Genomic DNA, 26,943 nt, shown 5'->3' on the forward strand with positions numbered 1-26,943 from the left:
CAAATTGCGGATGTTAAACGGAACCGCTACAGATTTTGTTTAATCTGTCTGCGCAAGCTACACTCGGAATCACAATGGCAACTTAAAATATCCTGGATCAATGCCTACTGCCGTTTTAAGAGAAAAATTGCTCATACACGTATTTCAAATTTTATTCAGCGTAATGTTTGATATCAACTGAAGGTGTATAAAAGATGTTTTTGTAAAGTCAAATCAGTCCAAACAACTCATGGTTAGTAAAGTCTGGTTTGAAGTCCGATCGGAACAATTTGAGAGAGAGATCGACTTTTCACCGGACGAAGCATTCCGAAACCGCACCAAACCGAATGTTTCTTTAAAAATCAGGAAGATTTCGGATCACTTTCGAAAAAAAAACCTGTAGTCCTCTACGGGCACGACACGTGGACAATGCTCGACGGAGACTTGAAAGTATTGGCCGGTTTTAAACATCGTGGCCTTAGCACCATCTTTGGCTGTTAGACCAAGCGGAGCAAGACCTTGAAAGTGTCGCACATTCGAAAAATTCGAGGGCAGACAGCCATAAACCGAGTTTGTTGGCGGAACGTTGTTATGCAGGGGAAATCCTAAAGGAAATCGCACCAGGATAAGTAAACATTGAGGTGCGTTTAGATTGGCCACATGTGGCATGCAACTTTTTCCAAACTGTTCCCCGATGTTTCCAAGCAACATGGCAACGTATCCCGAACGTTCAGGTGGCAACAGAACCAACATTGACCAACAACTAGCTACATGTCGCATACCGCATGTTGCATTCCACATGTTGCCAAAAAATTGCCCAGTTTAAACGCACTTTTAAAGAAAAGCAATAATCTTGCAACAAAAAAGTGTCGAGGTCTGTGTCTAGGGCAACGAACGGGAGGTTCACGTAGGACTACGAATGCGAGAATAATTCGACAATGCTTGACAATTTAAAAATGTTCAGCAGTTTGTAGCGCAAATTTATAATTTACTGTATTGTAATAAATGCTCTAATCCATGCACATACATTTGTTAAATCAAGTTAAGTTGAAATCGAGGTTGAAATATCGTAAATGTCTGTATTGGCGATGATTTCGCATTTTGACAAATTTTGCCTGACTTGTTGTACCAATCAACTTTAATTAGCTGGCTTAAAACTAATATGCAGTTGACGAAGTTAGCTTGACAGAAATACAATTGAAATTATGTAAAGAATTGCAAGCAATTAACTGATACAAAGCAGCAAATGAAACATTCAAAAACTACCCAGCTTGATTTACTGCTTATGGTACCTGCCCAGGTAACCATAAGCATTAATCCACAGCCGTTGGGAATAATTCAGCACACCTAGTGCCAAATTACTGTACTGTCCATGGATGCATAGTCGACGTAACGACCAGCACGCAGTAGAGATGGTCGGGTAGCGGAAAATTTACCCGAAACCCGCACCCGTACCCGCCGGGTTTGGGTCTCAAAAAAATAATCTTGCGGGTTCGCATTTTTATCGTGAAAAACGTTTAAAGCCATATAATCTTTGCTATAAACTTTTTCAATCGAATAATCTGTCAATTTAGTAGAATTTATTAATCAAAACAGGACTGATGGGGTTCTATGATTCATTCCTCATTTATTGTGTTTAAAAAATGCGAACGCCAGGTTATGCGAATAAACAGACTGTTTTTTTGAACGATTATTCACATAACTTGGCGTAAAGCTACAAAGACAAATAGGTTACTATGCTGATTGATTATGCGGGGAATTACGTCGACCATTAGCATTACGGGAAACCAATAGCAGAGTAGCTCAATTTTCCTAAATTTTTCGAATATTTTCGAACAAACATGTGTTGTTTGAGTAGTGGGCATGTGAACAACATAGTTAAGAGTGCGTAGGACCGAAAAAGTACATTTTGGTCATTTTGGTTTTTACGTCAACTATGCATCCATGGGCAGTGTATATCAGCAATCTTATTGCCTAAAAAACTTATATTAACATAGTTAATGCATAAAAGCATTAACGAAAATAACATTAAAGAAAGCAGTACATACGCATATAATGTTCAATATAAAGCTTTTATACAAATGCTTTAAAACAAGTCGTGATTAATAAATGGCTAATACTTGACTTTTATTTAGCTTTTCTACGACTACTATTGCTGCACTCTTCCACAACAGATGCTGTCTTTTTCTACCCTACTGATTTTGCAGGACAGGTAGTTATGATATGAGAGCGAATGCCACCAAATTAGAATTCAAATAGGAATCAACCAAGATTCATGGTTTTTTCCCACGACATTTTGCAACTTTTCTCACCTACAAAATGTGTGACTGAACAAGTGTGTTCAAAATCCAATTTTCAATGCAAAGAGCAATAATATATTTTATTGTGATGCAGTAACTCAATGTCTTCACATTCAACTATAAATCATCTGCGGTAATAGTGTTTTGCAAAATAAATTCTTCTTTCTTCTAATCCAGTACCGATTCGCACTTTTACCCCACTAGCGGGGCAAAACTACGAATACCGCGGGGCAAAAGTGCGAAGCTCGAATCCATGAAATTAGCACAACAGTAGCTAACAAAACCATATTATCTTCCATCTGCGTTATGTTTCGGTAAGGAATATTCTCAATTTGCATCTTTCCTATTTTGCGCTGGTGTATTGCAGCCTCCGTTAGATCGAAACTTTTTCAAACGTTTGTTTTTTGTTTCATCAGCGGAAAAACATTGTTTTCCTTCGGCCAACATCTGCACGGAGAATAAAAATGTAGTTTCAACCATATTTATGGTTGTTTTACGCACAAACAAAAATTTCGTTTTGTTTCAAACTGAAATGTATGATTGAAATGAAAATATTTATTGTTACATCAATGTCAACTTCAAATTTGAAAATACTTTACTTTTAATTCAAAACTGTTATTTACTTGATTCAAACAGAATCTCGTTTGGAAACAACAATATTTTCAGGTTGTTATAAAAATATTTTATTGAGGCTTAAAACAACAATCATTTTGTTTGAAACAAACTGGAGCTTTTTCGCTCCGTGTGTAGAGCACACAGTTTTCTGCAGATCTTCAGATTCTTCTAGTATCTGTATAACATAGTGCCTCAAGCTGTATATAATTAGCTATACATTTTTGCCTCGAGTGCGATTCATGGCACTTTTGTCCAGTCCGTGAATCGCACTTTTATCCCGCTAGGCGCTTGACGGGTTAAATTAAATTACGGAAGAGCGTAATATCCGCCTGTTGATATCGCATTTGCCGTATAACGAAATATTGCATCATAACCGCCCTAAAATAACATTTGCACATAACCCAGCAACTATGTTTCGTTAGCAATCAAAGTTTACGTTAGATTCAAGCTGTCAAAGTAGTCACCCATCCATGCCAATGTAGTCAATTTACTCGGAATCTGCACCGATAAATCATTGAATCGCACTTTTACCCCTCCTTACTCTATATGAATGCAATGTGATAAAAGGAAAGGAAAGGCTCACTTTTCTATGACGTTTTACTTTCAGGACATAAATTTGGACTACAGTGTGACACATATATATTTGTACAAATAGTATTTGATGCTTGCAACGGCATATACAATTAATACAATCAAACTAATACTATGTGTGTGTCATCATGACTTAATTCTTACTTGACGTAGTTTCATCTTCATATTGTGTCTCGTTCGGTGTACACGTACTAATGTTCGAGTTACGGTCGTTGATAATAAATAAATTCCGAAACGGTGCTGCATGCAGTACTATTTTTCGTGACCTCGAACCAGGGATGGTTCGATCACTTTGACTCAATTTTGATTCGTTTAACAGTACCGTCTCAGCCGACTCAAATATGAGAATATTATAAATGGGACATTTGTAGAACTAGTTCTAATCTACAATTTTTCTGAACTAAGTTTTACTGTATCTTTTACTGACTAAACGAACGTTTATTTAGTCGCTAATAAGATACAGTGGGATTTCGAATTTGGCATAGTTCGATTTTGGCATGCCTCGATTTCGGCAACAAAAGTATCCGTTTTTGGCAACGCAAAATATTTTACTGCCAAAAATATGCTTAAATATCAGTCAGTTTCCGCATACATACTTTAAATGACGAAAAAATATTGTCCTAGGTGTGCTCATAAAAAAAAGTTTGCGGGTTCAAACAATAATATTTTTATTGCCGTAGGACTATGTCTTACCGCAGGTCGCCAAAAACTTACTTCCACCACACGGATAGCTCTTGGCGGACTTTGTAAACATAAAAAGGTTGAAATCGTTGATTAATACCATTTAGTCAATTTCTAACGCACTAAAATTCAATTTTTTCATGTTCAAAAAAGGTCTCGATTTTGGCAACATAGGCGACACGCATTTGTTGCCAAATTCGAAATCCAACTGTACTAGCATTGTAACGCCGTAGCTACAGAAGATACAGTAAAACTTTTTTCAGCAAAATTATAGATAATAACCTGTTCTACGAATGTCTCATATATAACTTTGTCATATTTGGCCCTGTTAAGACGGTACTGTCAAATGAATCAAAATTGAGTCAAAGTGATCGAACCATCCCTGCCTCGAACATCTCGGCATAAAAAGAGGATTGGCATACTATAGAGCAAAAATATTTGTCCAGACAGGATCTGTTGAAAACCGTTAATAACCCGGAAGAAAATGAAGCGTTAAGGGTCAAACAAAATCCCAAGTAACAATTTCAGGCTGATCAAACGCTTTTATAGCTGATTTGATTCAACCTGTGGCTGAACTATAGTTTAGATTTAGAAATAAAAACCTTTTTTCAGCTCTTAAACATCTAAATCTGGCGATTTTATCAAGCTTCAGACTTGTTAAAAGCTGCTTTCGAAGCTGCGATGAAGCTTAATAGAGGTTTTTGCGCGCTTTTAAATAGCCAATTTGCGCAATGCTGTCAATTCTATTTTTAGAACGAGAAATAGTTTTGCAGTATGCTCTTCCAGCCGCTTAATTAACGATTCATCAACCTTTATGCAGCTAAAAAAAAAATCTATTTTTAATTTTATAAAAATGGAACGCGCCATTTTTATTTTGCCATGAACATTGTCGAGCGCGATATTTTTAATTTTGAACAACTTTAATTCATATAAGTAAGTTAACTAATTAAAAATGCATGTCTTTTTTCCGGAAATTGAACCCGCCATCTTTTGATCCATAAGCACTCACCGTATGATTCGCCCCATTTGCATCTGCAGAACAGATAGTGAGAATATCTTTACACCTGAAGCCTAGCCCGCCTAGCGTGAAGCAGTCGATAATGTCGATAACTGACAAACTTTTGCTGTCAGCCGAATTGCGAAATTCTATGATCTGACACTATGTATGCTGTGAGCCGAAAGAAAACTTGGTAGAAGTTTGTAAAGCCACTTTAACGCCCTTAAGCAGCCTTCAAGTAGTTTGAAAGCTGTGAGTCTAATGAAAGCTTCCACTCTACACTTTAATACCTTTAAGCAGCCTTAAAACGGTTTGATGTTTATGGCTGTTTAGAAGCAGATTGCTTAGCAGAAAAATCCGCTATTAAGCTTGTTTATCAGCTTTTGGGAGAGAACTGGTTTGAAAAACTTAAAGTAGCTTAAACATCGCTTATTTAAACACCATTTGAGTGCTTACTTTATGCAGCTTTGATCGCCTTAAACCAACTCGTAAACAGCCATTGCTCTTGCAATTCAGCTACCATTGTTAGTTGGGATGCTACGTCAACGCATCCGTCAAAGTCAATTTGACAATAAACCCACGAGAAAACTGTCAGAATAACTGTTTGGCCCTTTAGAACTGCAGAGGTCAAAAAGGTTGTTCGAGAGCGAATCCGTCGTAGTTGCGACCGGTCCGCACATTTTGTTCTTCAAGCCCCGCATCATTCTCAAAATGATGGGTTGTGGTCGGTTTTGATCATATCGACGCTCCAAAGCACAAACGGAAGGTACTATGATACCAAAATTCATCAACGGTAATGGTATTAGGAGGCATTTCAAAGAAAGGGAAATTTCCTCTTGTATTTATTGAAAAAGGAGTGAAAGTTAATGCAAAATACTATTTAGAAATGGTCTTGAAAAAAAATGTGATGTCTTAAGTTCAGGGCATGTATGGTGTAGAATATTATTGCTTTCAACAGGATGGAGCTCCTGCCCACACTGCAAATCTTGTGCAGATGTGGTGCAAAACCAATCTGACGGATTCCATATCCATATTAAGTTAGTTGTCAACAAGATATGGGATGACATTCCGGTGGAAGTAGTGCGTGCCGCATGTAACGACTTCAAAAAGCGTTTGAAGCATGTTATCCACGCAAAAGACAATTCAATAGAGCAATGATTGTTTGTTGCGTTCTGTATCCATGGGTAAACAACTTCTAAAACTAAAATTCGAAATAAAGCTTTTATTTACAAAAATATGACTGTTTTTGTTCGAATATATATATGTGTCACATTGTAGATTCAATATTGAAAAGAAAAAATCGATTGAAAAAAAGGGGTGGTTTTATACTTTAACAAAACTGCTTACTTTCAGGACATCAAATTGGACTAGGTTTAACGTTCAAACGACAAAACCCGTTGAAGAAGAGGGATGATTTGCCCTCTGGCGTAGCTCGCAAGCACAGATATCATATTGGTATAGATTTAAACATCGTCATCGTCAAGAATCGTCGACCTGTTGGGACGGGGAGTTTCTGTCAGTTTTTTGCAAAAAACACGTTTAAACTTTGATGTTTTTTTCCAACCAGTCAGGATGCGAGAATTCCTAGTTGGACAATGCTTCATTATTTTCATTTTTCAATAGTGTACACTTACGAATTAATATTTGAGCCGACGCGTCGATGTTCCGATCGATTGGTGCAAAAATATTGAAAATCGATCGGGAAACCGCTAAGTTATTAGCGGTCAAAATCTAACCACTTTTCGAAAACGATTTTTTGGAATGACACCCTATCTAGCCTAACCTTGCCGTAAGATGTAGTCCTGCTCCAATCTAATTAATATAATTTGGATGCGATGATGGACCGGATGATTGAGATGAAAAACAATTCCGTTTTTGGATTAGAACGTAAGTTCTTTTTATTTCAGTTTTCAAGCCTGGACATGATCTTTCAACACAAGGTGATAATTCATCTAGTTTGTTACAACTATGCGTCCACTGATTATTCTGCATATTTTGATGCCATATACTAATGTCTACTAATTACTAAAATGCTGGTTCCATAATCGTACGAAGCTTCTACATGATATCTTAACATTCTATCTGGAATAAAATCGATTTCTCGAATTTTAACTATTTGCTTAGACACAATCTAATAAATCTAGTTTAAACTGCCAATCTTAAGACATTACAACGCTAATAAAAGTAGTCGAGATCATAAACAAGACTTAATGATGGCATATGTGGGTATTAGGATTAATGGAATTACCTAAAATTAACTTTTTGGTTTGATTTCCTTGATAGATGGAAAAAAGAGTATTCTTCATCCTATGCATCCAAATTCAACACGATAACATTGGATATTGGAATGAAACCTATAGCTATAACTGTCAGCTTATATATAATAGGAAACTTGAGAATGTGTTTCGACAAATGCAAGAGTACAATCGTTCCACTTTTCAAGCCTTCCAATTTTAGAGCTTATCTTCTGTTTGATTGTTTTCCAGTGGAACCTTATCGACAAGAGATATTGAAAGAGAGCAAGTGAGTCTTTTTTGTAATTCGTTGGGATCATATAACTTATCTTCATCCTCTTTGGTGTAGCGAAATCTATCAAACGATGGCATCATATTTGTCAATTCTGAGAGAGCAGAGTTAAAACTGAGTATTATGTCACTGCTACCCGAGGAAGTTTCCTCGTGTTTTCTGGCTTCTTTGATATTATGCAGTAATGTAGAACTGAAGGAGGTTGATTTTAACGTTTCTGATGTTGGAACATTCTCTTTTATTACACTCGTTCCTTGTTTCTCCAGCATCTGAATTAGGTACGACTCAAATAAGTCAGTTGGGCTCGATTTCTGTTGCAGAAGCGATTCTTTCAGAATGTTTCTTGGGGATCGTTTACACTTGCGCTTCGGTGAATCAACCACTGTGGATGATACCAGGTTGCATTGCTCGAGATTCTCCTTATTTCGACTGGATTTTGATGTTGAGTGCGGTTGAGAGCGTTGGTTCTTCGAGCGTTTACTGTCGTTTTGTGATTGCGAACGACTGGATGAGGGAGTGGATTCATAATTTCGAGTCTCTGACAAATGCTGCAATGAGTACCAGTTGATCAGCCAATTGTTACAACTGTAACAAATATATTTATCCACATTGTCACCGCGTTCGGCCTGCAAATATTGATTAAGTGTTAATTAATGATCAATCATTTAGTTAGAAATAGCAGAAAGATGTGATTTTCGGTTTTTGAGAGCCAAACTGAGGGTGATTTAAAAATTGGAAATTGTAATCATGAACACGATTCCAGTTCATTCTGACATAGAATTTTCATTCTTATAGTTACTGTATTGGATAGAGGAACGTAATATATCCGTACCTTTTCGCGAGACTGGTATATTAGAGCATACTATGAGGGAAGATTATACCCTCATGTTTGGTACAAATACTGTAATATCAGGATTGCAATGATTAAATATAGGTTTGCAACGCAATTAACTCAGTCACATCTAGTTCCTGTAATTTCAAATTTATACTTTTTTTATTGCCACCAACTGCGTATTCAAAACGCAATACACATTTGACTTTTGGTCAACCGATAACCGATATATTTTTAGTTTCCTATTGACTAAGCATATATCTGTATAAAGATTATTCATTGCATCCTGAAAACGAAATCTAAGTGGAAAGGAGCATCGAAAAAAGCCTATATTGTTGTAAAACAGAACAGAAACTAGATACTCACACGAAAATTGTACTTTTGATAAATAACCTCACGTATATTGGGACCACTACGAGGCTCAAAAATATTCAGCGATAAATTAGTGTAGATTCCACAGATCAGGCAAACATTTGTCTTTTTAACCACTTTAGGAATTCCCCCGGATGATCCGCACTGTCTGTCTCCATTTCCACCGGCAGCGGCTCCGTCATTACCAGTAGCATCTGAACTGCTCATTAGTAATCGAGTGAAATACGGGAAACCTGTTAAAATAAAAGTATTCTTACTTTATCCTAATTTAATAAGAGATGTGTACACTATCACTTAATTCGCAGCGCGCACAAGAAGAAACAAAGAATTTCACATCTCTAAATCTACCGATGCGAGTTAAATACATGTGTACACAAGAATTGGGTTTAACTGTTTCTACTTTTTGTTGAAAATACCTTTTTCGAGAATAAGTTATTGGTTTGCGTTAAAAAATTTGTTTCCTGCCACAGCAAGGTAGCAGATGTTTTCAAAATGCAGCTGATGTTTTTTGCTTCTCCCTCCTTGCTGATGGGTTTCTAATAAAAAGACAGTTGCCCAGTACACGTTAAATTTTCCTTGTGAACTATTGTACAGAAAACCAACCCCAAATTGTTTTTAGCACCCAATCGGCACAAGGACTATATAGACTTTTCAATTAAAACGGAGAGCTGCCTTCATTAATGGGTGGTACGTGGTGGTACTCTTTGTTTTGATTCAAAATTTAGCAGTTTTTGAGTGCCCAGTCGGCTCTTACGTTAATAAGTGCGTCGAAGACACTGAAACGACATAAGCTAAAATAGCACTTTTATGAGCGATTACGCACTTTTGAGAAGTATAATTTTTTTGCAATTGGTTTCGAATTATGACGATTTTCTATTTGCCGTCGATAAATATTAGAGTGCTGTAGGAAATATTGATGCAAAAATCTGATAATCTAGATTTACAATGGCAGAGATTACCGGACCAAAACATCAAGATGCACCTCTAACGAAGGCGTCTTGTCAGGAGCTTGGTTTTGATTACAGAGGAAGCTCTTATATAGAAGACTAGTTGAGCCCGAATCTTACGACCCGGAAAATATAAATGTCTGTTCAGAATTCCGAAAACTGTGGATACATTCCATTGGCCAGTGTTTGCGAAGATGTTTAATCTTTGTATTAGTTCTTTGAGTTCTTATATTGCATAATATAGCTCTAAGATGTTGTACATAAAAGAGTTATAGCCGAAAACTGAAACAAATAGTTTTTATGGTCGTATTGGATTTTATTTAACTGAATAAAAACTTCTGGCTGTTTGCAACATTTATGTAGTCTGATTAAAGTAAAATGTTGCTTAGAAAATTCTTGATCGTTTGCTATCATTAACTCATTTTTTAAAATTTTGCGACTTGGTCCGTTCTGATTTAACACCGACCATACGATATCGCGACAAGCAGGCGAGTCGAGCAGTCGAATCAAGCAGTTGGGTCGAGCGGTCGAGTCGAACAGTCAAGTCTAGCAGTCAAATCGAGCAGTCTAGTCGAGCAGTATAATCAAGCTGTTCAGTCAAGCAGTCGGGTCGAGCAGTTGAGTCGAGCAGTTGAATCGAGTGGTCGGGTCGAGCAGTCAAGTCGAGCAGTTTAATCGAGCAGTTAAGTCGAGTAGTCCAGTCGAACACTTGAGTCGAGCAGTCGAATCGAATGGTTTAGTCAAGCAGTCGGGTCAAGCGGTTAAGTCGAACAGTTGAGTCGAGCAGTTCATTCGTGCAGTTGAGTCGAGTAGTCCAGTCGAGCAGTTGAATCGAGCAGTTATGTCGAGCTATCGAATCAAACAGAAGGCGAACTGTTTAGCCAAGCAGTCCAGCCGAGTAGTTGAGTCGAGCAGTCGAGTTGGGTAGTTGAACCGAACAGTCGATTCGATCAGTTTAATCGAACAGTTAAGTCGAGTAGTCCAGTCGAGCAGTTGAATCGAGTAGTCTAGTCGCACAGTTGAATAGAGTAGTCTAGACGAACAGTTGAATCGAGCAGTTCAGACAAGCTGTCGAACCAAACAGTTAAGTCAAGCAGTTGAGCAGTCGGGTTGAATCAAATCGAGTAGTCTAGTCGAGCAGTTGAATCGAGCAATCGGGTTGGGCAGTTGAGTCGAGCAGCCAATCGAATAGCACAGTTGAATCGAGTAGTCTAGTCAAGCATTCGAGCAGTTGAGCCAAGCAGACCAGTCGAGCAGTGGAATCAAGCAGTTGAATCGAACAGTTGAGTCGAGCAGTCTAGTCGAGCAGATAAATCATGCTGTTCAGTCAAGCAATCCAGTCGAGCAGTTGAATCGAACAGTCCAGTCGAGCAGTTCAATCGTGCAATTAAGTCGAGCAGTCGGGTCGAGTAGTAAGTCAAGCAAATGTGTCAAGCAGCCGAATCGAGTAGTTAAGTCGAGTAGTCCACTCGAGCAGTTAAATCGAGCTGTTCAATCAAGCGTCAAATCGATCTGTCCAATCAAGCAGTTGAGTCGAGCAGTCGAATCGAACAGTTCAGTCGAGCAGTTCAGTTAAGCAGTTGAGCAATCGAGCAGTTCAGCAGTCGACCAGTGAGGTGACTGAGGGTAGAACTCATTGCTACGAAACTAAAGGATTGACTAATGCCGATACTTTCAAGCAACGTTTGGATTTGGATTTGGGATGAAACGCCTCATGATACCGTGTGTGTCAGCTGTACCGCTTACGAATGTGACTGGTAACTAAAGCAAAAGGAGAAAGATTTGAATTGGACTAATCTAAGACGAGTGTTATGGATGGATATACCACAGCCCAGACCTTTCATTTGACACTAGGATCATTAAAATCGGTCCAGCCATCTCCGAGAAATGTTGGCTCAATCAAAACCGTTCCACACACACACACACACACACACACACACACACACACCCACACACACACACCCACACACACACACACACACACAGACACACACACACACACACACACACACACACACACACACACACACACACACACACACACACACACACACACACACACACACACACACACACACACACTCACACACACACACACACTCACACACACACACACACACACACACACACACACACACACACACACACACACACACACACACACACACACACACACACACACACACACACACACACACACACACACACACACACACACACACACACACACACACACACACACACACACACACACACACACACACACACACACACACACACACACACACACAGAGAAAATGCTCAGTTTTCGAAACTGTGTCGAATGGTATATGACATTCGTCCCGCTAGTCTCTCATTCGATTTTCGATTTTTCGAGTGATTGCTATACCTTTATACTACCCAAGTAACCACAAGCATTAACGCATAACCCCATATTGGCTGTAGCTCGGCATCGCTAATACCAGACAGCGGTATATCAGCAATTCGCATGGTTAAAACTTTTGTATAAACATTGCTAATGCGTTTAAGCATTATCGTAAATTAGCATTATTAAAAACACTATTTGCGTATATAATGTTACAATATGTTGCTTACAAGCTTTAGGACAAATCTTTAAAACGTACCGTAAATGTTAATAAAATGCTTATACCTGACTTCGTTTTTGCTTATTTACGGCCACTACTCATACTCTGTTTCATCCAACTGCTGCTGTCTTTTTTCAACCAATTGAATTCTAAAATTAACTACGAACGACGATTTAAGTACGACTAATTACAACCCACTCATCTATAACAGCTGTGGTTAAGATATCAAAGGCGCCAGCAAATGAACCATGCAGGGATACACGCACCCATCAGGTTCAAGTCTCATTAAAGGTAACATTTGAAATGCAAAAAAAATCCATTCGTCGTAAATAATGAAGTAACGCATAGCTTGAGAAGCTGCTAGAACCAGCGGACTTAAAAAATAAATATGAAATATATTTATTTTTGTCTTTTGACACGCCGGCCGAATTGATGTTTTTATATTTTTTTCGCAAACAGGCTAAAAATAACGATATGTCGATAATGCAGGCGAAGCGATGTTTAATTCATGCCGTAATGGTGCTTTAGCAATTGCTATTATAATGCAGCTTTAATTTGACAATAGTGGGGCCCTTTTCCACTTTATTACTGCATTTATTGTACATGTAAGAAAATAATACATTATATGATATGCTTTGTAGCGCACTATAAACCATTACAATTGAATTGATATAAAGCTTCGTGGTTACTTGGGTATATTTTCATATACAGCAAAGTTTCGTTAATTGGTGGTTCGTTAATTGGGCGGTTCGTTAATTGGGCGTTCGCTAATTGGGCTATGGGACAACTTGAATGTCAAAATTGTATGGAATTTTCGAGTGTAGAAATTTCTAACAACTGTCAGTCGGCCCAATTAGCGAATCAGCTGGAGTGCAGTCGTGGCCCAATTAACGAATTCAGGCTGTAGTAGACAGGCAAAACCATGCGCAACTAATTTTACATTCTTCATGTTTGGTTGAATTGCTCCTATAGGGCTTTTGCTACACACACATGCAAGACATCTGTTAGGCACACATTGCATATTTTCCTATTCGATGCGGCAAAAACGTGCTGGATAAAATTATCATTTTTTCTAAAATTATTCATCATTTTAAAGCACCTAATACCCAAAGTAACCGACAAATGTTCCCTGAAATATATGCTGACTTTTGGTAACTAGGGTTTCGGTGAATTCGCGTTAAATCGGTGTCCCAAATATACTGTTTTTTGAAGCAGTATACGGCATAGACCAAGTTGAAAGTAATGGAATTTAAAATTGGTTTTAGCATAATAAATTGCTTTCTTAGCCGAAAGCAACTGCTGGCTATTGATATTTGTTTAATTTTATCCCGCTAACATAGGTCATAGTTACATTTTTGATCATTGCTACCTCGTCTTAGCTTATTTGTTGAAAATAATTTTTTTATTTAGTAAACAGATATATTACCTTGCTATATGTATGAAGCAATTTGTAATTTCTGTTTTAAATGAAGAAAATAAATCATTTAAAAATTTTTGCTCTTCCCAGCCCGTGTGTGTATATGGAGCTGTCACTTTTGCCTGCCCAACAGATGTCCAATACAAATGCACTCTGCAAACACCCTATACACCTTTTCATTTACGTGTGTGCTGGTGCTTAAAGCGGGGTACGCTGCTGAAAAGAAAACAGCTCAAGAAAAAATCTTGTTATTTACCGAAGAAATTTTGACAACTCCAATGCAAGCAACCACCTGTCATTTTTTCTTGTGGTAATAATTGCGCCGGATATTATTCCGTACGGAAAAGTGACGTTTTAATTCACTTGCGTGTAAACCAACGTCATCTGGACGTGAAATAATATTTCTTATGAGGTGCGTACTGCTTAAGAAATCGTAAAAGAAATCAATTTCTTGAGCATTTCTTGTCCTATCTTTTTACCCATTACTTTTCAGCAGCGTACCCCGCTTAAAAATAAAGCAAACAGGCATCAGCTCTTACCCAAAATGAGGCAAATATCATGTATCACGCGAATTTTGTGTTCGCTAGTGTGGGTGCTTGAGCTGTCAGCGATAAAATTACTTATTTTTATGTCCGGTTATTTATATTTATCCCGGCAACACCCCTGCAAGTGCAATTATGTGGTGGACGCAATTTTTAGACCTGTCTTAAGTCACACCCTGTTGAATTGGATGCTCTTCGCACGTCACTTTTCGATAAAAAATTTTACCTTATACCCTAGACAGACATACAATTGTACCAGCGTTGTACCTGTACAATTGTATGTCTGTCACCGTGTACAACGATAGAATCACGCAAGCAAAGTGGTACAACGGTGGTTTCTGTACCTACCCCTTTCACCGTTGTACGAAGCTACAACTGCTCGATTTTTACTGCGCGCAGCGCCAATGACTGGTAGTTGTGATAACAAAAACTAGGCAGAATTTTAAATTAATTATTATTTTGCAAGATTTTGGCAAAGATTTAACGCTAAACGCTCGGCATCTTGAAATTTGTGTTAACATTTCGTGAATAGGAACAAAAACCAACGCTTAGACCATGCAATTAGAGATTATCGGTGATGAGCACAACCACCTACAACGTACAGCAGTATGTCTGTCACCCTTCCGTTGTACATGTACAACGCTGTACACGTACAACGCTGGTACAATTGTATGTCTGTCTAGGGTATTACCCATCTTAGCCCACTAGTGTGACTGCGACGGGTATTTAGTTTTTCATTTTTTTTTTCATCTGCAATTTTTGCAAGTTGGGTTGCTATTCGATCTTTCTCGTTCTCTTGGTTCGTGCCAGGTAAGGGGAAGGAGGGCATGCATTATTGTTTAGTGCCACTGCGCGACGTCGAATTCGGTTTGCTTCGCTCACGCACGCTGATCTCGATCCTGAACACGAACGCGACGAACCGAACCGATCCGATTCCGATCATCATTTGGTGTTCGATTTTTGACAATGGTGGTAGCTGGCGACGTGTGATGTTCTGCAGAAAGTAATCAAATCAGATCAGGCAGCGATTTTTTCCTCGGTAAAAGTAAAAAAATTTCGATTTTAAATTTAAAATCTCGAATTTAAGAAGTATTATATTAGATAAGATAGAGCATTGAAGATAGGTAAGTTTGATTGTCGTACGGATAGGAATAGAAAAAATTTCTCTGTTTTTATGGTTTTTATGCAACTGCACAGAAATGCACATAGCTCTGTACCTACGGTGCGAGGGAGATAACAGTACAATCCAGAGCAGCAAACTGGGTGCGAATGAAAAGATGAATGTGGCACATTAGAAAAGAAGGCAGTAAATGTTTAGGAATTTTGTATAACCTAATTTCTCTGTCCTGCCTGTCAGTGGCTTAGGAGATCGAGGAGATAGTGCCAGTAAATCGAATGAAAAGCAGAGCAAGTCGTTTCAATTGAATTATTACACAAAAGTTTTTCGAATAAACGACCAAGTAATTCAAAGATTTAGTAATTAACGGAAATGAAATTCAGTGATTAAAAAGCATTCCTTTGATAGTGATAAGAAGTGATAAGTAAACAATTTTTTTTGATGCGTTGGTTTTTTTTCGTGTTTTTGATTGGTTAATGCATCTTGCCACGATTGCGCTGTTCGATAAAATATTTTTATTGATCACAAAGTTACAAAGTAATTTATATGTATTGATAGATACTAGCGTGTTTAACTACAAATTTTAAAATGCCACAATCATTGTAGGTATTTAAACTTAAAACGATTTGATTAGTTAAGCCTCGTAATTTAACGTTTACATTTGTTAACTTTTGCTGGCTTAAAACTGAAGTTTGTAAAATGAGTTTTAGTTCATGCTTAATTTAAATTTATTCTTTATTTTACCCGTTTCTAGGGCGACGACAATGACTAATGTTGCAAAAAAGAGAGAGTTTACTGATGAGTTCGACGCGGCTGTATCTGTGCTGCGTGCCTTGGTGGCATCCAAAAAGGGACCATCCACCGTGCAAAGTATTCTTGCAGATTTTCGAGAACTCGAGGGAAGCCCGCTGATGTACAAAAAGTTCGGGTTTCCGAATGCAGACGAATTTTTGAAGTGCACTGGCGAATTTGTTTTGCAAAATCGGATGGGCGAGGTGAGCTATTTAAAAATTACTGGATAACACAGCTACAACGTGAAAATCGATCTTTAAATTCATGCAGATTCATATAATTGATTAAATCAATAAAGTTTTCAGCAAACATATATTTTTATCGTACTGTATTTTAGACAATCATTTATGTAAAACCAAGCAAGGAGTCTGCGCACATTCTAAAGATGGTCGCTGCCCAGAGGCCGTCCAAAACCAGAAAGTCTGGATTTTCTGTGATGCGTCAACCACAGAAGAATTACGGCGGTAGCAATTGGAATCCCAGCGTATATAACAAAATATATACTACAATGCCTTATCAGTCCAAGAGGTACCCTCAGAACAAGTACCTTCCGCACCAGCAGGTGCGTTACAACAACACGAACACTAATCCTTTGAAGCAGGTTTTTCAAAGTAATCAAGCTGCTGTGCGATATAATAACAATCGCAACTATGGAACTACTCAAAATTCCTACAGCCACAATCAGCCGAAATCACCGTTACAGCAGCAGAATGTTGTGTTTAACTACCAACGGGTTAATCAGGCAGAGCCTAACAACAATAACTCAACTGCCAAAAATCTTAACAAATCAGGACAGCCACCAACTTATAGTTTAAAGTTACGATCGAACGAGCAGCCAAAGCAATCTTCAGATGGTTTTAAACAATCACGTGATACAGGCTACAATAATTCTGCAAAAACTAGTGTTACGGACACTAGTCACAGAACGATTGAGGCGAATCAACCATTTATCACACCTCCTTCAGTTCCAAACGTTTCATACCCATCACCACCAGTACGTAGCGTCAATACTCGACTGCAAATAGTAAATCACAGCTCTCCTACGGCTGCTCCAATGTTGGAACCCGCTTTTCCCAAACCAGTCGTGTCCAACAATAGTATTCCGCGACAAGAGTTTCCTCCGATATTGCCGGTGATCGAACCAATAACGCTTATTCTACCTCCGCCGCCTCCGGTTATTCAACTACCAACGCTTCCCGGACAGAAGACGCTTCAGGACCGACTGAAAATGAACCAGAAGGTTGACAGTGCAGATCTGGAAAAGGTTGCAAAAATCATTACACCCCAATCCTCGCCAGCTAAGACATCCGACCCGGGCCCTAAGGTAATTATTTTAGAAACTACTTGATAGCAAACGAAAAGTTTTAGTTGAATATTTCCACACAGGTGTTGTCTGCTCCTCCGGTTGCCCCCTTTTTGAATCAATCGGTGCTGCACGCAATAAACCCTGGCGCAACGCCAGTCGAATTGCTAGCTTCGCTAGCGCAGAGCAATAAGTTCGCTCCACCAGTCTACAAATATTATAAACTCAAAAACAAGAGATTCCAATGTCGAGTTACGGTACGGCTTGAAACTCGTATCTGTAAAATTATTTTGGGCTAAATTACTCACTTCATTTGTTTTCAGATCAATGGATCAACGTACGCCTGTTATCCGAATGATTTCGCTAACGAGTTCGAGGCTCAGTTTGCGGCCGCCCAAATTGCTATCGACAACATCAAACGGGACGAGGAGCGCAACAGTTACTCGGTTTGTCTTGATTCGGACTACGAAGTTGCGTTGAAAATTTTCGACTTACTGGTTACCTGCTCGCATGGAATGTTCAGTAAGAACATTCCAAATGCATTCCGGAACCAGTACAAGGCGCTGCTTCCCGATCATTGGGAATCGATCATCCTATCGCACACGCGAATGTTCACACGGGAGGAGACAGCGAGTAGCACGATCGTTTACGCCAACGTTCGGGAGGCTAATCCGGAGGGAACGGACACTTCTAATACTTCTGAAGCGACACGGATGAAGGCAAATTTGCTTACACTGCCGTGGCAGGAAAAGTATTGGAGTGTGTACGTGACTAACCCGGTCTCAACGGTGGAAATATGGGCGCGACTGGTTGGGCCCGACTACAGCGATAAAATGGATGCTTTGCTGACCGATATTGAGTTGCATATGATGGATGAAAAACCGAAACCGAAGTCCATTGTCGTCGGTGAATACTACTTGGTGTGTACGAATGACTGCTGGTTCCGTGTTCGAGCGGAGGAGTTGGATTTCGGTGAAAATATCTGTCTTTGCTTCTTCATCGATATCGGGGATTGGGAGCGAGTTTCGTTGAACGATATTTTCGCCTGCAAATCGGAATACCTTGAGCTGCCGGCGCAGTCCGTCTGTTTCACACTTCACGGGTTGGAAGATTTCGGAGAACATCCAAAGTCGAAACCACATCTGGACAATTTGATTTCCGGAAAAGTTTGCATTGGAGAAATTTTGACTGCCCGCGAGGATTACGAAAAAGATAGTGAAAACGATGCGGCTGACGGCAGAATTCAGATGATATTGTATGATACGTCCTCGGAGGAGGATATCAATTTGAATTCCGTCATTCTGAAGCAGGTGTGCGACGATATGCCGACGCCAGAACTGAATCGGAAAAGTTTGAATAGTGTGATTATCACACACGTTGATGAGTTCGGTGATGTACACTGTCAGCTAAAGGACGACGCCATGGTTTACATTCAGGTTTGTTTTCTGTCGAATTTCCATTGATACTTAAACATTAATAAGAATCCTATTTTGCAGAAACTCATCACAAATCTAGTGCTATCCAACGCACTGGAAGCCAAACACCGCGGTTTGGCTAAAACGAAATCTTCCACGGGCCAACAGCTGTATCTGGTCAGGAAGGAAACCGATAAGAAATGGTACCGGGCATCGTTCGTCGCCGAATCCTCGGCTTCACTCTGTAAAATGTTACTCGTTGACGTGGGGGTAAAAGAACTGGTTGATATGAACAATATATATCGTTTGGAAACGCTAAGCGTTGCTTTGAATCGCTATCCTGCGCAAGCCATTCAAATGCGAATGTTTAACATGGAAGAGATGAACGATTATCTGCTGTGTCGACTTCGTGCTCTGCTGAAACCAGGGTTGACCGCTATGGTAAGTTTTTTTTTAATTTTTTATAAAAGGTGGGCACCGCTAACCGAAACTGCTAACAGCTAATCCGCTAATTAAAAAACGTTAGCTTCGATAACCGCTAACTTAACTAAAAATTTAGCGGAAGCTAACGCTATTCGCTGAATTTTTTAGCAGTGTAGATTTGACAATACTTTGGTCAGTGCTAATTTCATCGTTGCAAAGGCCTAAGAAAAAGTATGTACATACAGTATTTGTTTGCGGTTTGCAAGGTTCAACAAGTAAAAAATGCTGCCAGTGAAGCGACAGCATTTCCGTTGTATTTTAGACATTCAAAATACGAATAGACGCGTTTTGTGTATCTCACACTTTGGTATCTCGCTATTATAAACATTCAAAATAAAAGTTAAAACAGTTTGTTACGGTAACTTCGCGTCGGGTTTTCGTTTTGTTATACTTTGTCCACTTCCACATACGGGAAAACATTTGGTCCTTCTGCTCCGGATAGCAGTGAATCGGTGACAATGGATTTGCTGATTAGGAAGAGAAACGTAGCCTTTGAAAGGCTGAAGATGGAACATGTGAGTGCGAAGCTTCTAGTGGAACGGGAACCGGCGGCGTTCGAAGTGCACGATCGCCTGCGAAACCTAGCGGAAATGTAGGAACATTTTGACAGGATTCAAACGGAAATCGAAGAAGCAGTTCCGGTAGGCGAACTATCGTCGACGCTTAATATTCGGTTGGATTACGAGCGGCTCTTTTACACCACGAAAGGAATTGTGATGAAGCTGTTACAGCAACCGGAAAAATTGACTGATGGAGGTAGTGACGCTGGGATCGCAGAATCGAAAGACGACCTGAATGAAGGAGGCGGTTGGTGTCCTGCTCGAAACGCAACGGACCCTCCTGTCCAGGCAAGCGGAAGCTTCATCTATGGCTAACGAATCAGTTGTACAGTCACGACAGCAGCCGGCTGAGCCAATCGACACGCAATTACCTACGTACAGTTTGCCTGTATTCAACGGGGACAGAAAAGAATGGGCTTCATTTAAGGATTTATTTGTCAGCAGTGTAGATAGGCAAAATCTGACCAACGCTCTTAAGTTGCAACTTCTGATGTCTCACCTGGAAGGACAAGCAAGAAGCTTAGTGAGTAATTTTTCGATAACCGATGCAAATTACAAGCAGGTATGGGATACGCTGACGGAGCACTTTGATAAACCGAGGTTCGCGGTTGCTGCTCTCGTTTAACAATTTTGTGAGCAACCAGCACTAAAAGTAGTGAATCTTACAAGCCTTCGGAAGCTGGTGTCGACATCCGATGAAGTGACACGTCAGTTGCATGCACTGGGGCCGTAATGCGAAACCAGAGATCCATGGCTGATTCACATTCTACTGAAGAAAATGGACGATGGCTTACGTTCCCAATGGGAGCAGCATATTGTGGAAAACGACGATCCAAAATTCGACGTATTGCTCAAGTTCCTCAAGAGAAAGTGTGAAGCGTTTGAGACTTGTGCAGCATTTGGCGGAAGGCAAGCAGACTATTCCAAAAAGGATCCTCCCACTGAGAATCGGAAATATCAAGCAATGAAAAGGGAATTCAACACATTCAACGTAGTGCAGCAACAGGTGTGTCCGGTTTGCTCAGAAGACCATCAAATTTATGTTTGCGATGTTTTCAAGGAAGCGCCTGTCAAGGAAAGGTGAGAGTGAGTGCAGCAAGCGAGACTGTGTTTTAATTGTTTGAGACCAAACCATTGCGCTAAGTCGTGCCCGTCGAAATCAGTGTCGAATGCCAAACTGTGGTCAGCGGCACCATACATTGTTATATGCCAATCGAGAAGATCATCGGGACAAGAGAGCGAGTCACTACAGCAGAACGCACACATAGTCGACATTGTGTCCTGCTCAGCAAATGTCAACAACAGCTGTTCTTCTGTTGTTATCGGGCTACTTCCAACAGCTTTAGTTCGCGTCAAAGGAAAAGGCGGTCACTACCAGGAATTCAGAGCGTTAATGGACAGCGGCTCCGAAGTGTCTCATCTCGGATCATTGTGTAACGAGCCTCGGACTGAACCGAAGTAACGCCAATCTGATCGTCACAGGAATTGCAAATTGCTCATCGGAGACCACTCGAGGTAATTAGTACGAAAGCATACGTTGTGCCTAAGCTCGCAAGAAATGTGCCAAGTCAGTCGATGGACCGCAAGCGGCTTAATTGTGTAGAATCACTGCGTCTAGCAGATCCTGCCTTCGACAAACCGAGTCGAATTGATTTAATCCTCGGGAGCGATGTGTTTGGTCTATCATGGGTGAATGATGACTGAAGCCGGCCTACCAGTAGCGATTAACTCTTCTTTCGGTTAGATCGTGACTGGGCATGTATTCGATGCAACCAAAATCACTTGCAACATGGGAATCGTCTGTGTTAGCATGGACGTAGACATCGACAAAACTCTTCGAAAATTCTGGGAGGTCGAGGAGATTAGTAAACCAAAACCATTAACATTGGACGAGCAGAATGCAGTCGATTTCTTTCAAACGACTCACCTCTGCGATGAGACTGGTAGATTCACAGTTCGGCTACCATTCGATAGCAACAAACCTGCACTGGGTGAATTTCTATCAGCGGCAACTCAACAGCTCAAGGCTATGGAAAGGAAGTTCACTCGTGATCCAACTTTCAAACGAATGTACTGCTGCCGTCTTACAATTCATGCGGCATCTCAGCAAAAGCAAACAGTCGATCTCCCGTTTTGCTTTGCGCTTTGAGAATATAAACTGCAAACTGACTGGAAGCATACGGTGACGTATTTTTTCGTTTCTCTTTTTGTCTCCAAATCGGCTGCTCATAGTAATAGTTTGTCACCCGGACGTCGGGCCGACGCAAGCAAAATATTCGTTTGTATTGGACGGAGTCCGACCGACTTCTTCCATGCACATGTAGTGGTTGTTTTTTTTGTAGTATTGAATCATACGATTGTTATGCTTTTCGTTAGCGTGGTGAATGCCAGTGATTTGACTGTTTCGCAGTCATTCGCTGCTCCAAACGGTAAAGGCAATTTGATTGAAACGAAAATGTCAAAAAGCTTTAGAATACGTTCGTTCTACTGCGTACAATCGGCGTTTGACTGAGCAAACTGCCAGTTGTGTTATGCATAGCGTTCGTATTCCACCACTAAACGTACTGTGTGAAGTTGAATGCGCGTTGGTGTGACTGCGGTAGAAAAAAGGATCGTTCAAAGCCCTGGTTCGAAGTGCAGGTAGACTGCGAATCGCCGGCCTGAGCCCGTCAGTGTAATTTGCAAGGTTGGTACCGACAACCTAGTTATTCTTACCAAAGGATAAAATTGATAATTCTCCAGACAGATTGAGCGACACTAATCTGCACAAGATGAGCTGTAGGTTCGGGAAGACGAACACAGAAAGAGACAGAAAGGCTTAGTTACAGATTAACCATTCTTTCTCCTGATGTGAATTTAACACATTTCCTTGACCGGCTTTTGCGCTGAATCGCGTACCTGTTTGTTGGCCGTCAAGAACGGGCCAAAATCTCCACTGTGTTCTCATCTAGTGAATCTTTGTCTCATGCTCGCGGGCGTATCCCTCCCCTTGTGATAAATCCTCGAAAGTTGTAACCACAGCACGGCTGGCCTCAGACACAAAAAATAAATGTAGAGATCGGCCGTTGTTAATCAGCTGCAAATTTACTTGATTCAGGTACTTGAGTCCATGCCATCGACTAATGCTGTTTTCGTCGGAGTTAAAGACGAGTTATTAGGAAGTGTGCCCTACTCCATCTAAGGCGGGGATGATTGTCGTCGCCGCACGCGAGGACAGTGTCACTTTAAAAGGTGCTATTGCAGAGTTCACGGATGGTGCTAACGTGTTCTTCAATTAGACCAACTGACCGGCTCTTGTCGGGAGGGATGTAAATATTACACATTAGGAAACCATGATCCCATATGGTACCGGAAACAGAAGTTTGCTCCAGCATATTACCGTTACATGCGTCAATGTGGGACTAACCGTGTCGCTCGGCAACAGCAATTAGCGCACCGTCAAAACTAAGCTTGTCGCTGTTAATATTGGATCGGTCACAACGGAAAACATTAAATGAGCTACCGAGAATCTGCAGTGAATTAATACTGTCATTTAATCCAGTCTCCGTTAGCGTCGTAGCTGCCGTCAACAATTCTCAGAAAGATATCGTCGAGTTTGGTCCTTAATCCTCTAATATTCTGGTAATAAAACCAGATGGTGTCATCGGTGGCGTCACTATTTATTGCTGAACCGCTTCCGGTGGAGTATCGTGCATTCGTGTCAAGTTCACAGCTGGAAATCTCTCCGAATTTTTTTGGCAGAATAATCCTCACGATTCCAAACGATTTTTTGTTGTGAATCTAGATTCAGTATAACGCAGATAACTGAAAATTATGACCAAAACGCCTAAAGGTACTCCTAAGAACACTATGTAACTCTATGACATACAACTTTTAGATACTAATTTGCCACTGTCAACTAAATAGTAGAATTAAAAGAACATTTTCATATTTGTCAACAATTTTCCTTTTGCTAAAAAAGGGGTTTAAAATGTTAGCTGCGCTAGCTAGTTGTTAGTGGATTAGCGGAATTGTGCGCAACTCTGTTTGGTGCCTTTCTAATTCAGATTTAATTGCTTTACCAGGTCAAAGTGGCTGCATATTCGTCCGTCCCATTAGTGAAGATTTACATGCATGCCGAACCGAACAACATTCTAGTGTGTATAAACGACAGCATTCGCACGGAGCTGGAGCTGGAAATGAACTCGGAACTGATCAGCAGTCCACGAATTCTTCACAACGAAACTACCAGCTCTTCGGGGGCAAGCTCCGCCAAGCTGAACACCAGTTTTACGTCCGATTATTCGTTTGCTAGCCAAGAGGCGGCAGACATTTCGAAAACGTTCAATAATTTAAAACTCAGCAGTAGTCCCGTTCCGTCCCAGGTGATACCAAAGCTACCGAAGTTCCAGGTACCGGCCGTGGGCCAACGATTTGACGTTAATGTAACGATCGCTTCCAGTCCGAATTATTTCATCGTTCAGCCGTACATGCAGGCAATTGAACTGCAAAGGATGATGGTCGAACTGCAGAAATATTGTATGACCGAAGCTAAACATGTGCCGAAGGACAGTATTGAGAAGGGTGAGGCGTATGCTGGCTTGAATAGCGATGACGGTAACTGGTACAGGTGAGTTTCCCCATTTTGAATATTAAAATTTTAGATTAATTTAGGTAATCTTATTTTACCAGAGTGTTGGTTGTCAATATATTATGTGGGCCAACATCGATTCACGTTTACTTCTGTGATTTCGGTCAAATCCGAATAATGAACAGCGAGTCGCTGCGAATTTTGCCACAAAACTTGCGAAAACTTCCGCAGCAAGCGGTGAAAGCTAAACTGTACGGTAAGTCCTCAACCATTTATCTACTCTTTGTTGTCTTTTATCGAAATAAAATGAACCACCTTCTTGTGCACAGGCGTTCAACCGCTGCATACGGATTGGAGCGCCGAGGATGCGGTGCGTTTTCAGCAACTAACGGTGGAGAAGAAATTCGCTGGCCAGGTTCGCAGCATACACGTTGACGAAATAAACCCGAACGACGACATAGTTGAGCTGACGTTGATTGACGTATCGACCGATGAAGATACGCTGATTCATCAAGTTTTGGTCAACGAAAAACGAGCGATATTTACAGGTAGGTAGAAGGGGGGACCAACACGATCAACAGACGAATAGTTCTGTTGGAGTTATCAATGAATTGTCGTGTTTTTTGAAAGTTTCTGTGTGATATTTTAGAAGAACAAAAAAATACCGACACGTTTGACAGTCTGACTAAAGTTAGTGATATTTTCGAATCTAATAATTTTACGAAAAACTCTATACTGAGACACGAGATGCTCTTACTTCATCAAAGGAGTAATCCTAATAAAATTAACCTCTCGAAACGAAATATTCAAAAGGTTAAGTATCACGAGATAACTATTTATATGACTTGATAAAGGTTTCCATTCCATTAGATATTATGACCGACACATGAGCGATTTCTTTGCATCTTTACGACATAAAGCAATTCTCAATTGCCAAATTCTTGTTAACAATACAGATAATCAGCATAGCTAATATTTACGATTATCTATCCGCAATAGGAAAAAAACGAAAGGAAAAAAAAAACAATGTGATTATTCAAACAATAACAAGCACTATTATAATAATTTATCGCAAATTGATCTACAATTAAAAGTGCTATCCTCGGTGGTGGTACTGCATATGAAATCCAAAATCCTCCCACATATAGGAACATATTTATTTAGATGTTATTTTTCCTTGCTGTTAGTATTTATTATATTTCCAAACTGTTGTTAACCATTATTAGCACCATTAACTATCGTCACTCTTAAATTATTGCTTGCGAGTGACTTCTTTTTTTTGTGTTTGTTAAGTTTTCTCGATCCGTGATAGAGTACTACAGGTATTACCAGAATGCTGATTATTGAAAAAAAAAACTTCAAACCCAGTAGAACACTGTTTGCTTTCGGTTTACTTGTGGCGTCAAAGGCTATGATCTTTTTATTTTTTTTTATTTTTGAACTTTCAATACAACACCTTTTCTGGTAATTATTGTCGAAATTTTACATTAGTAATTGTTACTGAGTGCCTTGCAAAAAAAGAGAAAATATGACTTACTTTTTATCACGTTTATGTCTACCTACTCAGTAGTTATAATACGAATATATAACAAAGAATAGCGAAGTTTGATGTGTGTTGTCATTGAGATACTGTATAGAGAATGTCCATCTTACAATCGTAAAGAAAAATATTAAGTTGAAGGTCGTCAGAGGCCAGCTGCTTTTTTACTGATTTCAGTACTATCGTTTTGTTTATGCTGAGTTGCTAGTAGTAGGTAATGATCTGTTATGAACAATTCTGAAACGTAGAATCGTGTATCCATTTTTGCTGTTGAACTAGATCCGACAGTAATTCTATCACATAAAATGTTGTTTACGGTGAATTTTATTATCAGAGAATTTTATAAGTATATTTTCGACACTTTACGACCGTTAATTTAAAAGTGAAAAATTTGGACCTATTTCATGCTCAACGTAAATATGACATCACTCCCGTTTCCTTGGTAACGTATCAACAACGACGGTCGCGGATTCGGAATTGCAATCAAAACGAAGTAAAGTTTTTCATATCAATTCAAGTGAACAGTTTGGGCAAAATCATTATAATATCTTACCAGATAACTGTTCGGGTGATAAATTCAAGTTTTCTGTGTTTCAAGTTAAGTTTCGCGAGTGATGTGATGAATGGAACGGCCGAAAAAAATTAAAGAAAAATCAGCGACGAAAAAGTGAAAATATAGTGATGAATTTTAATTGGGCAATCTCAGTATTTAGTGTAAGTTATGACCCAAAAAGTAATAGAACCTATAGAATGCAATGTTTAGTGCTTCGAGTTGCAAG

General features: G+C 39.7%; 2 protein-coding genes across 8 annotated transcripts; one reads left to right on the forward strand and one right to left on the reverse strand.

Annotated features, from left to right (window-relative positions):
* Window positions 1–6,957: 6,957 nt before the first annotated feature.
* Window positions 6,958–9,347, reverse strand: LOC128733504 (uncharacterized). Its single transcript, XM_053827134.1, has 3 exons — window positions 9,310–9,347; window positions 8,888–9,126; window positions 6,958–8,315 (listed from the first exon to the last, which is right to left on the reverse strand). Exons 2-3 carry the CDS (start codon window positions 9,098–9,100, stop codon window positions 7,617–7,619), a joined length of 912 nt encoding a protein of 303 aa, XP_053683109.1. The 5' UTR covers window positions 9,101–9,126; window positions 9,310–9,347; the 3' UTR covers window positions 6,958–7,616.
* A 5,986-nt stretch (window positions 9,348–15,333) lies between these two features.
* Window positions 15,334–26,219, forward strand: LOC128733486 (tudor domain-containing protein 7B). 7 transcript variants are annotated; one of them, XM_053827102.1, is made up of 9 exons: window positions 15,334–15,423; window positions 16,256–16,496; window positions 16,631–17,617; window positions 17,680–17,853; window positions 17,920–19,032; window positions 19,093–19,452; window positions 24,119–24,663; window positions 24,726–24,880; window positions 24,954–26,219. In XM_053827102.1, the coding sequence occupies exons 2-9, from the start codon at window positions 16,266–16,268 to the stop codon at window positions 25,178–25,180; spliced, it is 3,792 nt and encodes a 1,263-aa protein (XP_053683077.1). In that variant the 5' UTR covers window positions 15,334–15,423; window positions 16,256–16,265; the 3' UTR covers window positions 25,181–26,219. The 7 variants fall into 7 exon arrangements, with proteins under 7 accessions (XP_053683077.1, XP_053683074.1, XP_053683079.1 ...); XM_053827099.1 differs by having other exon boundaries at window positions 15,353–15,508; XM_053827104.1 differs by having other exon boundaries at window positions 15,365–15,429.
* Window positions 26,220–26,943: the final 724 nt, after the last annotated feature.

Source organism: Sabethes cyaneus, chromosome 2 (genome assembly GCF_943734655.1).
Source record: "Sabethes cyaneus chromosome 2, idSabCyanKW18_F2, whole genome shotgun sequence".
Taxonomy (NCBI): Eukaryota; Metazoa; Arthropoda; class Insecta; order Diptera; family Culicidae; genus Sabethes; species Sabethes cyaneus.